General features: G+C 39.2%; 1 protein-coding gene across 2 annotated transcripts in view; it reads left to right on the plus strand.

The window, feature by feature from the left end:
* The window catches only part of Rab3c (RAB3C, member RAS oncogene family), a 204,496-nt gene that overhangs the window by 74,521 nt on the left and 112,336 nt on the right, over window positions 1-17,639 (plus strand). For both annotated transcript variants that reach the window (XM_013126396.3, XM_005065548.4), the window contains exon 3: window positions 15,844-15,962. In XM_013126396.3, the coding sequence (XP_012981850.1) occupies window positions 15,844-15,962 (119 nt within the window). The remainder of the gene's footprint in view (window positions 1-15,843; window positions 15,963-17,639) is intronic.

A 17,639-nucleotide genomic window follows, 5' to 3' on the forward strand; every position in this document is an offset into this window, starting at 1 on the left:
CAGCTCTGTTTTACGGAGTGATAGCCTTAGGGTTGCTTCATACAGCCCATGTGTCCTCTGGATATGTCTATTTCTCAGCCTCTGCCTTGAGCATCCAGTCCAACTTTATGTCTTTTATTTAGAAATATATGGCCAATCTTCCTCATCTCCTGGCCTGCCTTATAAGATAAGAAATTTAGATAGATAGATAGAGAGAGAGAGAGAGAGAGAGAGAGAGAGAGCAAGAGAGAGAGAGAGAGAGAGATTCCTGATTGGATAGTTCTTCTACCCATGGGCTATTGATTTCAGAACATCTATACCTGAAAGTTCTTATCTGCCCCCTCCAAATTAAAATTACTGTTATTTGACCTTGTTCTTGCACATGTATTTGATATTTAATGCAGTTATTAAAAATTATCTACATTAACCTTCCAATACCAAACTGTTTGCAAGTCAATATTATCAATAATTTACACATTATAGTCAAATCTCTTATAGAATGAATGCAGAAATTTCTTTTTTTTTTAATTTTTTTTATTTTATTTTCCAGTTTAAATTTAGATAAGAAACAAGTCAGTTCAAGGTCCCTCTCCTTTTCCCTCCCCTCCTCCGGTGCCCTCCCCCCAACCCCTCCCCATTATCCCCTCATTCCCCCAGGGAGGGTGAGGCCCTCCATGGGGGTGTCCATAGTCTGTCATTTCATATAGGGCAGGGCCTAGATCCTTCCCCAAGAGTTCAGGGTGAGAGTGCACCTCACATTGTTCGATGGGAGTCCAAGTCCGTGTGTATACTTGGGATGGGTACTGATCTGCTGCCCAGGCTCAATAGATTACCTAGGCCTCCTCACTGACACCCAGATTCAGGGGGTCTTGATCAGTCCCATGCTGGATTCCCAGGCATCAGCCTGGGATTCAAGAGTTAACCTTTGTCTGGTCAGCTGTTTCTGGGGGTTAAACCAGCCCAGTCTTAATCCCTTTGATCATCAGTCCTCCCTCTCTGTTACTGGCTTTCTTGAGTTCAGCTCAGTACTTAACCGAGGGAGTCTGCCTCTTCTTCAATCAGCCACTAAATGAAGTTTCTGTTTCCCAGACTCTCTGGCCATAGGATTGTAGGCTGGCACTCCCCAGATCTATGTCTAAAATCCATATATGAGAGAGTACATGCCATGTTTCTCTTTTTGTGACTGGGTTACCTCACTCAGGATGGTTTCTTCTAGTGTCATCCATTTGCCTGCGAATCTCATGATTCCATTGTTTTCTTTCTGCTGAATAGTACTCCATTGTGTACATTTTCTCTATCCACTCTTCAGTTGAGGGACATCTAGGTTGCTTCCAAGTTCTGGCTATTACAAATAAAGCTGCTATGAACATAGTGGAACAGACATCTTTGTTGTATGAATGGGCATCTTTTGGATATATGCCTAAGAGTGGAGTTGCTGGGTCTTGTGGTAGGTTTATTCCCATTTTTCTGAGGAATCTCCATACTGATTTCCAAAGTGGCTGAACCAGTTGGCACTCCCACCAGCAATGGAGGAGTGTCCCCCTTTCACCACATCCTCTCCAGCATAAATTGTCATTGGTGTTTTTGATTTTAGCCATTCTGACAGGAGTGAGATGGTATCTCAGAGTCGTTTTGATTTGCATTTCCCGGATGGCTAAGGATGTTGAGCACTTTCTCAAGTGCCTCTCAGCCATTTTAGACTCCTCTATTGAAAACTCTCTATTTGGTTCTGCAGCCCACTTTTTAATAGGGTCCTTTGGTGTTTTGGAGACTTGCTTCTTGAGTTCTTTGTAAATTTTGGAGATCAACCCTCTGTCAGATGTGGGATTAGTGAATATTTTTTCCCATTCTGTGGGCTGCCTTTTTGTCTTGCTGACTGTGTCCTTTGCCTTACAGAAGCTTCTCAGTTTCAGGAGGTCCCATTTATTAATTGTTGATCTCACTGTCTGTGCTACTGGTGTTATGTTCAGGAAGCTGTCTCCTGTACCAATTCGTTCAAGGGTACCACCCACTTTCTCTTCTAAGAGTTTCAGTGTGGCTGGATTTATGTTGAGGTCTTTGATCCATTTGGACTTAAGTTTTGTGCATGGCGATAAACATGGATCGATCCGCATTTTTCTACATGCCAGCCTTCAGTTATGCCAGCACCATTTGTTGAAGATGCTTTCTTTATTCCATTGTATATTTTTAGCTTCTTTGTCAAAGATCAGATGTTTGTACGTGTGTGGGTTAATACCTGGGTTTTCAATTCGATTCCATTGGTCTACCTGTCTATTTTTGTGCCAATACCAAGCTGTTTTCAGGACTATAGCTCTATAATAGAGCTTGAGGTCAGGGATGGTGATGCCTCCGGACGTTGCCTTGTTGAACAGGGTTGTTTTGGCTATCCTGGGTCTTTTGTTTTTCTATACAAAATTGATTATTGTTCTTTCAACAATTGTGAAGAATTGTGCTGGGATTTTAATGGGGATTGCATTGAATTTGTAGATTGCTTTTGGCAGGATTGCCATTTTTACTACATTGATCCTACCAATCCAAGAGCATGGGAGATCTTTCCATTTTCTGAGGGCTTCTTTAATTTCTTTCTGATGGTTTTAATCCCATTGTAAAGTCTACTTAGAAAAGGTTCCAGGGGCCATCTCAATCATCTTTGTCTTTTTCCATTTCAATCTGTTTTATTTGTATATCTTTGCTGTTTAGCCATTTTGGACATTTCATTCACAAGTAGGTTTTTTGGCAGAAATAGTTCATAAAATATATCAACTCTTAGATCAGGCAACTATAACCATATTTTTCATTTTATTTGAGGAAAAGAGTGATATTTTGGGAAAACACGGCCATTTATAAAAAATTTTTATTTTGTTATCTGTTGTCATGTTTCAAACAGGAGTGATTACTAATGGTTTATAGTCATATCTTAAAAACTATCTCCCAAGTTAGATTCCACATTAATATTTTCATTATTCCATGGAAAGTTTAAGAATTTAAAAACTCAAACCATGTATTTGAAAAGGTTACGTAAAACTAAATAGCAACTATGAGACAGCTTGCATGTATCATTGAATGTGAGGGCCCAGGCCAACCAAGTTACTCGTGACAAATTATTTGGCCATCATAACCTTCTATTCTCAAAAGCTTCATTTGTCAGTTTAAGAATTCCTGTGGAGAAGTTGATTGGTTTGCCCAAAGTCACCATCTCAAATCATGGAGATGAACCACTAATACACATCATTCAGTCCTATGTGCCCTTTCCTTACCCACCGCTGGTAAAATGGTCAGCATCAGGATGTGCAGATCACCAGAATCATTTGCCAAGACTACTCAGTAAGAACTTCTGAGACTGTCGCACCTTGCTGTCAAATGCAATTTATAAATAAACTGGTGAGTGGGATTGGTATCCTACTATTGCCCTGAAAGGCAGAAGTAAGAGGACATCCCAGGTCAACTCAGAGCCACAGCAGAATTCCAGTGGTTGGCTGAGAAAGGAAAGAAACCATTCCCCTGGTTATGCTTTCCAGCAGCTTGCAACATCTTTAGGTACCAAGAACCATCCCTTCATCTTTCCACGAAGTATGATGAATTTAATCAAATGCAGCCTTACATTCTTGCCCATTTGCCTGCTTCTCATGCTGTGAGGTAACTCAGCAGGTTGTGCTTGTAGCCTGTGGTTTGGAGCAGAGGGAAGAACACAGGAGTCACAGGGTAGCCTTATTAGCACAGCACAATGCTCAGGCTGGGGTAGCCAGCTCAAGCAGTCCAGCTGGAGATGCTTAGTGTTTCCTGCAGAGGGTCCTTAGGTGCCAGCACCTTTGCTCAGATTCTCCCATCAGGCTTTTCAGACAGCACAGTCTGTTTACAGAGTTAGAAAAATACACTGTCTGCCACAGGAGCCCTAAAAGGACGTTGTGTGAAAATGGAAATTGTGAATGATACAACACTAACTAAATCCATCCTGGCTTCCCAATCCACCAACCAAGTTGACAGCAAAACTGAAATGTGAGGAAAATGCTTTTCTGGGCTGCTATTTGTTTCCAGGAATGCTTTAAGATGATTTGCAATGCTGCAGTTTCATGAGGCAATTCTTCACTATGAAAAACTTTTTAAAACCCTAAATTCTGCTTATATGCACGTTTTATTCCCCAGGAAAAAAACTGTATATCCAAGATAACCTTTCTTTTTAAATTTGAAGTATTAAGTTTGCTGATGCATGCTTTTCATCCCAGCACTAGAGAATCAAAGACAGGTGATGCTTTGTGGGTTCAAGCTTGCTGTGCAACTGTGAGAACCTAGTTCAGATCCTTAGTACCCAAAAATTTCAAAAGCAAAAAACCAGTTTATTTTCTTAATTTATATTTGAAATGTTAATATAATGTTTTATCATTATGGAAAACCTGGCTCATTTCTACTGTAGACATACGCCAACATAGGTTCTTTCCAAGTTTTTGATATCCTCTTATTTTCTGTTGACCTAGAAATCATAGGGCTTGTCCATTTATGACTCTTAGAAGTTTGTTTTTTCTGACAGCAGAGAATGTGACCCCAATTCTGTAGAATAAATAAATGCTATAGATGTTATTCTGTCCCTCAGCTGTTATTGGGTTTCATGGTCTTTAATCTGATTTTACATGTTGTATTCTTGTGGCTTTTCATCAGGTTTTATCATTTTCAAAACCAACAATGACAATAACAGTGTGAAGGGGGCTCTGAGTCCCACAGTGCTCCCTGAGCCTCACAGTGCTCACTTCTGCTCTCCACTTTGTCTGCTCTCCACTTTGTCTTCCCTGGAGTTAGGCACTCCTTCGACAGAGGGAAGTGAAGGCCTCAAGCTAGCATGATTGCTAAGCTGCCCCATTTTATGCAGGTGAGGATGTGGCCCCATTTCCCTTAATAAACTTTAGTCCTGAGTGAAATGAAGATGCAGTTCTACTCTAAGAACTACCTTGGATCCTCAATGCTGATGGGAATCTTGGTAGAAAGAAACCACTGGGTAACTGAAGACTCCTTGAGGTGTACCATCATCAATATGTCCAACAAAGTCTTTCTTCATCTGACTTTGAGGCAGGCTTTTGACTCCAGTCTGTGAGTTCAGTTACTCCAGCTATGGAGACAAGCACCAGTATCAACTCAAGGATAGTGTCTGCTCAGCACAGAAAGGAAAGGATGAATGATTTCAGCAGCAACAAAGGGCAACCTTAGATAGTTTCCACATCACCAGAATGTGGAGGCACAAGTTAGGGTTTGTCATCTAATTAGCTGTGCCATCTTGAAGTCTCATTTGAAATTTGTCTTAAGAACTTACAGGTTACTTTATTCCTTGTAAAATGTGATATTAAGTTATCTCATATAGAAATGTGAAGTTCCTAAAGTCCTAGCTGTCTGAGACCTCAGTCTGAATACTCGGTCTGAGTACTATTTCATATTTTATTATGACTCAACTAATCAGAATAGAGTCCTGAACCATTTAAAATTGCCTTTAGTGTTTGCATTTTTAAATTTGCCTGTAATATAATCTCATTATATTTTTTGAATTATTTAAGTTGAAAGATTGTTTTAAAATAAACAAGACATTGGACCCATGTATAAAAAATAATTGCATATGTGTTTTCGGCATACATGTGTGTGTATTCATGTCTATGGGTATCCACATGTGCATGGATGCCCATGTGTGAATATGAATGTGGAGATCCCATGTCAACAGCTGATAGCATCATCAATAGCTCACCACCTTGTATATCAAGGCAGACCTTTCATCTGAGCCTATGGCTAATCAATTTGGTTAGTTAGCCTGGTTAGCTTGCTGCAAGGATTCCTGTGTCTTTGTGTCCTGACTGCTGGGGTCACAGGCAGGACACCAAGGTCACCCAACTTTGAAGTGGGTACTAAGGATCTGAACTAGGTTCTCACAGTTGCACAGCAAGCTTGTTACCCACTGAGCCATTTTCCCAAACCTATGTATATCATTATCAGCACTTTGTGTTTTGTCCAACACTTGACACAGCAGGAGTATTTGGGAAGAGGGACTCTCGAAGGACAAAATGGACCTATAAGATAGATCTGCCTGTTAGGATGACTGTAGTGTGTTTTCTTAATGATTAATGATTGACATGGAAGGCCCCAGCTCATGCCACCCCTGGCCTGGTGGTCCTGGATGACTGAAGAAAGCAGGCTGAGCAAGACAAAGAAAACAAGCCTGTTGGGAGATGTCATTCTGTAAATATGTGTCTGATTGGTTTGAATAAAGCACTGTTGGCCAATAGGGAAACAAGACATGTGGGACTAAGAAGTCTAGGAGGATTTTGGGAATTGTAGTGAGAAGCGCTCTCGCCATGTGATCTCCCAGGATCAACGGCCACTCAGGAGTGTGTCCTCAAAAAGTTGGTGTGAGATGCACTCTCACCCTGAACTCTTGGGGGAGGGTCTAGGCCCTGCACTGGATGAAATGACAGACTATGGACCCTCCCATGGAGGGCCTCACCCTCCCTGTGGAAGTGAGGAGATAATGGGGGGGAGGTTAGAGGGAGGACACGGGAGGAGTGGAGGGAAATGGAGAGGGACCTGGAACTGACTTGTGAAGCAACCTTGTTTCTAATCTAAATTTAAGCTTAAAAATAAAAAAGGTAAGTTCTTATAAACTATGTATTAGTAACTATGGGTTAATAATCAAATCAGAGCTAGCCAATAAGAAACAAAGCAAATGGCCAACAGCTTTAATATAGTGTGCTATGTGTTATTTGGGGGCTGAAAGCAACAAGAACCAGGTGGCGGTCAGGAAGACTAAACGTTACGCAAGCCAGTAATGCATTCCATGTAGCCTCTACATCAGTTCCTGCCTCCAGGTCCCTGCCTTCAGTTACTTCCCTGACTTCCCACAGCAACGAATTAGGGTCTGAGAACTGGAAGCTGAAGCAAACCCTTTCCTTCCCAAGGTAGTTTTGGTCATGGTGTTGTATGATAGCCATATAAATCCTAAGACTGCATTTGTGCTATTTTTGAGTCATGCCAAGAATTTCTCCTTGCCAGCCATTTCTTATATAGTCCTTTTTCCTTTGCTCTCCGGTGTGTCCCAGACAACCCTGCCAATCTCATGTTGCTCACATCTGCCTCACAGGCAGCTGCTTGCTGCATGCTCCATCTTCCTGTGGGCTGTACACAAGGAGACACTGTAGACACTTCTCGTTTTCTAGCATTTGGTTTCTACATGGTCATTCCCTATTGTCTCTCTTTCTATTTTGTGGACTTCATCCATCAGATATCAGCTTAGTTGTAAGCTTTTCTTGTCTTCAGCTGAAGTAGTTTGAAATACAGAAATTGGGTTTTAATCTTGAACTCATGTAACCTACCAGGTCTCTTGATTCATTAAAGATCAGAGTAGTTATTGAAATAAAAGTGAGCAGAAATCCTTAGAGAAATCAATGAACAGTACCAGATGATAGCCATGGTAGGAGTTGAACTGTGTAGGGCAGATGGAAGGGGAGAAGAGGGCATGCAGAGACCAGATGATACTGAAGGATGAATGACTTTCTTTTCTCCTCTAGGAGATGGATGGGTAAGGAATAATATTCTATTGATTCATCCAGTTTTGTGTTCACATACTTCCTGTTGGGATCTGACAGGTTAGCTTTAATTCTTAGATCTTACTAATATAGGTATAATGTATAGAGAATATGCTCATATTTAATACTTATGGTTATACTCAGGATGAGGTGTTAATTTATTTTCAAATTTAAGAAACCTATTCAGAGGGGTTGAAAAGACATCTCTAAAGCCACCAGCATATGTATCCAAGAGGTATGGTAGAACTCCAGTTGTTCTAACTACAAAGCCCTTGCTGATTCCCTTTGTTGCTGCTGCAGGGCCTGGACTACTCCCATGTATTGAGCACTTGATACACACAAGAAATCTTTATGTTAATAGATGCTATTTATTTATGCCAAAAACCTTGAAAAGGTAAACAATGTTATTTCATCCAGAAAGTGAAAACTCAAAGGAATTTAGATATCCAAGATCATGTAGCTGGTATCAGGTCATGAATTAAATTTTTTTCTTCCCATTCTATATTATGAAGGCTGCTGTAGCATAAACAAGGATTTGCCCTCAGGAATCTTTCCCTTGTCTGTATGTGATAATGGGATGAAAGTAAGTATGGGCTTATATTACTCATCCTTAGAACCCGTTGAATTTTCAAATGCTGGGCAAAATCTCTGCAATATTTCAATACTGCTCGAGTCCCTTTAGAGGGGAAGTGAGAAGGCAATACACAAATGACAAATATCTGTCAATGTGTTAACTCCCTGACCGATTTCTACTGTGTCACTATTTGTAGCAATATTCTGACCTACTACCTATGCCTTTTCCTGAACCATGATCTGAATATATCTCATAGGCTTTCTCTCTTTTACTCAATTTTGATGAGAAGCTAAAACTAAATGAAGTCCATCATTTGAAAGCAAAAAACGAAAGCTCAGGATTGTTGAATCTATTTGAAATTGCCATTGTTATATCTAGTTTGGCGTTTGTATTTGTGTCTGATCAGCTAGTGGTAAAACAGATCTGATTCCCGGACTGCTAGCAAGACAAGAAGAGGGATTTGCAAAGCCGTTAGGACTTTCTGCTTCTCCTTTTCCTGTGAGGCACTGGAATGTTGGGAGATGAGAGAAGCCCACCGGGCTGGACAGACAGACAGGCCTGGACAGACAGACGGGGAGCTGCAGCTTTTGCTTCCTTCTTCAGCACCTGTCCTGCAGCAGTGCTGCTTTTCTGTACAACACCTTCCTGGAGCCACCCAGGCCTCTTCCTGCACAGTTGCAAGCAACAGACGTTTAACCTCTCTTCAGCTCCCTTTCCCCCATTAGAATACCTTATATTTTTCAATGTTTATCTGTGAGACAGGTTTTCTGGGAGTAGGTTAACTGCAACTTGTCTCCAGTACAATGCCTTGCTGTGGTGTTTCTTGTTTCTGGGGGAAGCTGGCATAAAATATCCATAACTGACCTGTGGGGGCTTCTTTCTTCCTTCTGCCTCCCACTTCTCGAATCTGCTGTCCTCCAGGTAACAACTATTTCTATATAATGCAGATCAACAGTCCCATGGCTTAGGTACCATCCATCCAGTCAGTACTCTGGGCTTGTGTTGAGTGAAAACTTCCATCCTTTGTGACAAGTCCCTTTAAATTTCAGTGGGCAAATTAAGGTAAAAGTGTCACACACAAGCCTGTAAGTGTAGTGCATTTGATCTGATGCAAGCATTTTGTATTGTACTCTGTGAAGAACAAGAGGAATCAGTCACCTTCACTGAAAGCACAAATTGCCTATTTTTATGTATTTATGCCTCGGGATCTCAAGAAAAAAATGAGCATAATCAAAATCCTACTGGGAAGAAGCATGTCAAGAAAGATTAATTAGAAAGAAAGTAAAGATGGTGTCTCTCTGTCTTTGCGCTAAACAATCACAAAAAATAAAAATTATTTAAATGAAACTAGAAAAAAAAGTGCCTTTACACAGTTTGGGTTGTAAATTTTATTAAGATCATAAAGAGAGTCCATCTGAGTATTTACATTGTATTTACTAAAAAGTGTCTCAGAGTTTCATAAGCAGAAACACATAAGAGGGATTTATGTCGGGGTGTTTCTGACAGCAGAGTCAAAGACCCCCTGTAAAAGAGCTATATATGGCCCTTCCTCTCTGCCAGCTAAGATGAATTGCCATGGCAACACTACCATGAAATAATAGGTCAAGTTTTAGCCCTCTGCCTCGGGCTGAATTTATTAGTCTTTACTTAGAAGTAGATGCCATTGTAAAATGAAGGTTTGGGTATTTCAGAGCTAAACATTACAGCAAGTTAAATCTGGTCAATAAGATCTCCCTTATAGATTAGAAGACCTCGATTGATTAAATGAGTGTTTAAGGACTAGCTTATTTCTGTTATTTTCTAAAATGTGGGCTCTTTTTCACACATATGTTTGTAACAAAGTATGTGTTAAATGGATTCCCACTGATTGTTTGCACAAGGTCAGCGGGGGGAAAGTGGTTTGTAAATTTTATTTTAATGGATGACTAACTGTGATTTAAAAAGTTCTTATTGCATTCCCAAAATAAGTATGCGGCAAAAAGCATAAAACATTTAAGAGTCCTATTTTTGTTTGCTCTCCTCATAAGACTAAATGGAATGATGCTTCATGCCTATTTGTAGGAATAAAAAATTAAATACATCTTAGGAAAAGTAACATATTATAAAGTAAGATGTGTAGTCATTATTTTATTTATTTTGAGGGAACCATGTCTCCTATGACATTAACTGTTTATTTTGAAACAGTATCTCAATCATTTAGGAGTAAAATTCTAATGTGAGGGAATACATACATATTGTCACATAAAACAAAATTGTTCCATTTTCTAATGGGGCATAATTACTAGAATAGGTAGGGAGGGAGACAGTCCAGTTTTTTTAAAGATCAGTATATATTAAATCATCTCTTTAAATGATTAATCTCATCTAAGTATAATATTATTTTAGTATTATATCTTTCCTAATGACACAGGAGGCTATGAGACTTCTCTATAAGGCTGCCTTTAATTTTCTTTATTTTTTTCTGCAGTAACTTAATAAAGGTTGTGCAGATAGCTGTGAAATTTATACTGCTTTTGCTCTGCTCATGAAGATGGGAAATCAGAATCAGTGTCTACATTCATTTCCCAATGCAGCCTATTGAAGTGTAATAAATTGGGCTAAACATCCAGCATTCATCGTCTCACATTCTGGAGGCTGGGAATCAGACTTTGTAATGCAGGCAGGGCCTTGGTCTCTGCAGTCTAGGAGAGATGATCTTCCCTGACTCTCCTTTAGTCTCTAGAGAGTGCCTGCAATTCTTGGCATACTCTCTCTTGCAGATGCAATGTTCCAGTCCCATTCTATGTCTTTATAACTTTTCTTGTTTATGTGTGTTGTATTTTGACTCTCTTTTTGTTTTAATACCTTTTTCTTTTTTAAAAATATAAGTATGTGTCCAGGGTGGGCAAGGGACAGGATACAGGTGCCTGCAGAGGCCAGAGGTATGGTATCTCTCCTGGACCTGGAGTTCCAGGCATTTGCAAGCTTTCTGACATGATGTAAAGAATTGAATCTGGGTCCTCTACAAGAGCATTATATTTTCTTAAGACAACACATCATCGCTCAAGCCCTTGTGCCTTCTCATTTCATGAAAACTTTAGTCAAAGGAATAGAAGCCACCTAATGTTGTATAATATCACTTACGTTAGGTTGCATTTGCAAAGACCAGACAGGGCCTGGGATGAAAACTTCAAGATAACCAATGCATAACAGCCACTGAAGTAAAGGACTCCATCTCCTAGTAAATTGTCTCCATCACAATTTTAAATATGTTGCCTGATTCTTTGTATATATCTTTCACAATTTTGATCCTTTTTATTTTTGGAACAATGGTGTTCTGCTTATTTTACAGTATCCAAAAAAATCTACCTAGAGTGCATATATGTAATATATATATTTACCTTCCATTACTATTAATAAATGCTTTATAGAGATTTATTTGATGGATGGATGGATGGATGGAGCAATATTAATATTAAACTATACAGATATAATTTAAAAATTCTTGATTATTCCAAACAATTCCTTGAGGTAAAACTGTAGTTACATATTAGTAAAAGGATTGCCATCTGCTTAAATGACTGGAATACTAAATGACTGGATATTTATTTCACTTTCTTTGTATCCATTTGGATACTCACTGGTGAAAGAGAGTTTTATGTCTTATGTTGCAGTGTTCCTAACCCTCCCCCATTTCTGTTGTTTCTCATTGAGTTATTATGTATGACTTTATTTATCTTAATTAAATTACTTTTGTCACTCAGTTAATACTAATACACTTTGATTTGATTTCTCCAGCTATAAAAATGCCTGATTTATTTCATGCCATTATTTTCTGTTCTTCAATTTAAGTGAGTGTGTGTGTGCACTCGTGCTTGTAAACATTCAATAAATGCATTTTGGTTGTGGTTATCTTGCATTACATTTCTTTACTAATAGGTCATTCCATTTTCCCTTTAATTTGATATGGAAATAAGTAGGGAAAGAAGAAATAAATTGTAGTGTAACCCATGCTTTACAAATGAAAGCTATTTCCACGGTCTTAAAACTGTACATTATCTCTGCTTGACTTCAGAATGCTTTGAAAGTGCAATTAAGAGAAAGTTCCATTGGGGAAAATCACTGAAGGCAAAAAACAAAGATAGGAATAACACAGTTCACATTGAAAGAGTTCTTAGCTTCTTTTTATCAATATGCTAATATTTTCCATTTTCTGAGTCTTTTCTTGACAGATAGTCAAGCATTTGTTACCAAACCGACCATTATATCAAAACTTCTTCCTGAAAACAATATTTTTACAGAAAAATATTTGAAATAACTAAAATGATTATTTTCTATAAAGAGGGAAAAGAGTGTTGCTTGTGGAAGAAACATTTCTCATCTTATAGTCACATTTCCATCCATTGTTTCCTATGTGAGGGACTCCCAAGCACATTTTTTTCCATCATTAGAAGATGACATTTATAGGAAACCAACAGATAGACCCAGATGTTAGTAAACCAGAGGGAAGAACAGCACTAAGATGTCTGAACCCATCGAGGACAGACACCATTTTGTCAGCTCTCTTCTGGACTATTCATGTTTAATTACAGTAGTGGCACTTGACATTATAAAATGTTCCTTTATTTTAACTATAACCTTTTATGATCATTAGTAAATGTCAAATGTAATGAAGTATTTTCCTGCCTTCATCTTCCCAGGAAAATAGTAAGGAAATGGTATTAAGCTTGCAATCTTGAAATTGTTTTCAATACCAAAGCCAGCAGGGAGGCAGTGTGGTATGAGAGCATTAGACTAGGTTTAATGTTTATACTGTTCTCATTTTGGGAGGAATTTTCCTATCTGTGCTTCTGCCTATATTTGTCTTCTTTGGTACAATTTCTCGTTTTAACTGAGTGCTTTAGTGACAAATGCTTCCAATTGGATTGTGTTTCTGGGTTCAGTCAGAATGATGTTGGAGATCTGGCCCATTGCTGTGACTTGACTTCGATCCAAAAGCCTCTTCTTCTTCTTCTTCTTCTTCTTCTTCTTCTTCTTCTTCTTCTTCTTCTTCTTCTTCTTCTTCTTCTTCTTCTTCTTCTCCTCATTTATTTCTCTGTCTATCCCTCCCCTGAACTTTGATGTGTAATGGTTACTCAACCCTGTGGTTTCCAGAAGCTTCCTGTAACATTTCAATTACTATATAATGGAATCATGATTTTTGCTATCTCAACAATTTTTTAAATGCCACAGTGTAAAACTGATGTATTCTATGACAATACAGTAAATATCTTTACCATAACAATAAAATTAACATCCTATGAGAAGGGAACTCTATCACCAAAAAAGGTCAGAGAGATAAAGCCTCAGTTTCCTAAGACATTTACCAGCAGGCTGTGTTGAAAACAGGCTTGGCAGGGGTCTGGCCACCTTTCTCAGTGTCTCCAGTATGTTTTCAGTTTTCCTCTCTGACAAAATGAGAGAAAAACTGTTCAATGCAGAGACTAGAGGGGGCATGACATCAACAGCCTATGACCCTGGTATTCAGTCTATGCCAAGAAAGAAAAGGAAGCTGTTCAAAGCTACCTGACAATGGGTAGGCTTGGGATATGCTGCATTCATACATAATACATAATATATTCTGAACAATATGAAGTCAGGAAGAAGGCAGGGAAGGTTTTAAATAATCTAATATGACTAGTAATGAGGTGTTCTGCTCCCCAGAGAGACATAGCATCCTACCACGTCTTTGACTATCCCATGGTCTTTTAAGAATGCTCTTCGGGCATTTGGCACAAGCATTTTTTGTGTGTTCTCTTCTTAGTTTTCTTAGTTTCATGGTTACATATACTGTTAACTAAATTAAGTTGATGACTTCCTGGGAACACTCTGCCCAGCTAGTTTCTATATTTGTTCCAATTATATGCAGTTGATATCCCAGGCATCTACATTTTCATAATATTTATAAAACAATAAACAAATTACAATAAAATATTCAAGTAATTGCCAAGAAGCCCTTATTATATTAGAATGCCACTAGGAAGCTTTTATTACTATTATTATGGTTAGGATATGACTTCTTATTAATTAGTCATTTACAGTTGGAATATACAGTTTTCCTAATGATCTTAATACTACTTTACCTATTAAAGATATCAATCATTTTCTCTGGCATAATACAAACATACTTTCTATTATACTTTCATGTTCTGTTATTTTCTGCTGCTGGAAGTACATTCTAAAAGCTTCCTTACAAGCTTTCCTTAATTGCTGTGCATTTGAACACTAATCTGTTTTATCCAAACTTAAATTCTCATTTTCTCTGATAAGACCTTCTCCAGAGAAACATGTGTTCTTGTTGGCTTTTAGAAGTCACACTCTTGGCTAAGTCGGTTCTAGTGCCACTTAGACTCATTCACCTAGCCCGGCCTCCTCTGATCACACTCCTCTGAAGCTGTAGTGGCAAACAAACATGGCAAACAAGGTGTTGAAGAACTGTGAGCAATATGTTCCTCTCTGCTGCATTGCTGGATGTCAGGATCCAATTGGGATGGTGTCTAAGGGTGGAATTCAAGATCTAACATGGACTCCATGGAATCTCTATGTGATTTTGATGGCACGGGAAACTGTTTTTGCATCACCCAACAAGTTATCTCTCCCTCTGAGGCCCACTAGGTCTTAGAAGGATATGGGGTGCACTCTGATTATAGTCGTCATAGGCATGAGTGTGGAAGAGGGTCCATGCTAAGTGAGAAAGAAGGTAACTTTTGTTCAAAGTATGAGGTTCCTACAGAGTTTATGAAGAGAGAAGCTAAGTATCATCTGCAAAAGGCATGGGAAAGAGTAAAGTCAATTATAAATGATATTGGCAATCCTGAGAGAACAGAGGAGGAGCCATAGTGTGAGCCAAGGAACCATTCTTCCTGTACAGTGTCTGTGATGGGTAGAAGATTTCTTTAGAGGATTTGCCAGTCTCAGAGTCCTGATTTCACTGCCACATGTCCTGACTTTTGCAGACATTACTCCCTTCATCTGTAAGTTGATGTCTATCTACAGTCTTAAGTTAGCCCTGATGTCACAGGAATGAAACCTTCCTTGTCCATGTCATTTATTAACCACTCTTTGTCCTGTGCTGTTTGAGAATCCCTGGAGCCCCAATACACTTGCTTATCTTTAGAATGGTTTGATTTACAAAGGTTCAGATACTTGTCCCTGACCCTCAACCATGTGGTAGAGGAGCAGGAACTCAAGCTCACATTTGTTCATCCAACTCAGACATTAAAGAAAGTGCTTTATTGTCATCTCACAGATGATTAAGCTGACATTGGACTGTAACCTCTTTAAAAGTAGGAATGTGTTCCTTTTGTTCTCACACCAGCTGTTATTCATGGACAGACAATTTATAAAGGCATTGTATTGGAGCCAACGTATCCCTCTAGCTTTAAACTATTTAAGAGTCACCAATTTCAGATTGATGTAATCTTTTCTTTTCTATAATTGTATGCTGGTTGGTGGGGAGTAAACGTTGATATTCATACAAAAAAAGAAGAAAAAAGGAAGAAAAGAAGGGAGGGACAAAGGGAGGGACTGGGGGAATGGAGGAATTTCTTAGAGTACAGCAGAACTGTCTTGTGAGTATGGATAGGAAAAGTAAAACTAAGGGGGAAAAAAACCACACACCATTTTAGGTGCTATTGTGACTACTCTGAAAATTACTAATCACTTTCGCAAATTGTCTTGCTTTGATTATGAGACAGTATCATTGTTTTTTTTTATTAGGACACAGCAGGCCAGGAGAGATACAGGACCATCACTACAGCCTATTATCGAGGGGCCATGGGCTTCATTTTAATGTATGACATCACAAATGAAGAATCCTTCAATGCTGTACAAGATTGGTAAGTTGCTGCCATTATAAATGGTGATAGTTTTCCATTTGACAACCTATTCCTTCCACAGCAGTGATCATGGGGCAATGTTCTATGTATGATTATCACAAACTGCAACCCCACTTGTGTCCTGAGGCAAAGGACAATGGTCGGTCATGTTCACAACCATTGTCAGAAGTTTAGCAAGAAGTCATTTGGGTGAATCTTCTTTATTTTGTTCCCTTCAGTGTTTTGCATTCCACTAGTCTTCCTTCTATAGATTTGAGTATGTTACTACAATGTAAATAATGATTTGGAAGTTTATTTATCTAATGTAGGGATCTAGAAAATAACACTGGTGGGCTTTGGCCCACAACGTGTTCTTTAAATAAAACTTTATTGGAACATAGCCAGGCTGATTTGTTTATTATCTGTTATGCTTTCACACCACAAAAGACAAGGTAAGTAGCTACAGCATGATCCATGTGGCCCACAGAGCACAAAACATTTCTCTCTGGACATTTGGAAGAAACCTTTGCTTATTCCTTCCTAGTAGATTGATTAAATAGATTATTCAAACTAGAGCATTTGAAAGGACTTAGGACAAAAGCAGGGTCGCACCAAGACCCTTTGTGACTCATAGCTCTACCAGATACTGTGAAAATACTTGTGTCCACAATGAGTGTGGCATGTAGTGGGGGGCTTTCTGTTGTGAGATCTTTTCCTAGATTCCCAGAATAGTAACAATCCAGAACATGGTCATGAATCCCAGTACAGGGCTGAAAAGAGTGGGAATTTTGTGGGAAGTTCCATAATGCAGTTCCTAGTATCCAGGGATGGCTGAGCAGATACCACATTTAAATGCTAAAGAGTCACAGCTTAGCTCCTATAAGAAGAATCAGACAAGCAGTACATTGGCAAAACAAACAGGATTTATTTTTTATTTCCTATGCTACTATTATCCACTGATTCTATATGTGTATTGGGATCTGATGTTGCTAGAAACTTGAATTTGCTCTAGGTTGTTTCTTGAAAATCCTTATCATTCTTCTCGAGGACATCTACTTCTGTCACAGACACACCTCCACACACACATATGTACCCACATATACACACATGTACATGTATACACACCTATAAGTACACACATGCACAGCTACATATGTACATATATACACATTTGTATACACTTATACATACACACATATGCATGTACACACATTCTTTTATATATTTTTATAATGATAACTATTTTTATTTATTTAAATTAGAAACAAGCTTGCTTCACATGTCAATCCCAACTCTCTCTCCCTCCCCTCCTTCCCTGCCCTCCCAACCCCCCCAATAGCCATCCAATCCCCAATCCCCTCCCCAGGGAGGGTGAGGCCCTCCATGAGGGAGCTCCAAAGGCTGTCATATCATTCGGGGCAGGGCCTAGGCCATCCCCCATGTGTCCAGGCGGAGAGACAAGCCCTCCACGTGGAATGGGCTCCCAAAGCCTATTCCTATGCCAGGGATAAATACTGATCTACCACCCAAGGCCCCATAGATTACCAAGGCCTCCTCACTGACAGCCAAATTTAGGGGATCTGGATCAGTCCCATGCTACCCCTCAGCCATCAGTCTGGGGTCCATGAGCTCCCTCTTGTTCAGGTCAGCTCTTTCTGTGGGTTTTACAAACCTAGTCTTGATCCCTTTGCTCATCAC

The sequence above is a fragment of the Mesocricetus auratus genome, unplaced genomic scaffold (assembly GCF_017639785.1).
Source record: "Mesocricetus auratus isolate SY011 unplaced genomic scaffold, BCM_Maur_2.0 Super-Scaffold_100020, whole genome shotgun sequence".
In the NCBI taxonomy this organism is placed as follows: Eukaryota; Metazoa; Chordata; class Mammalia; order Rodentia; family Cricetidae; genus Mesocricetus; species Mesocricetus auratus.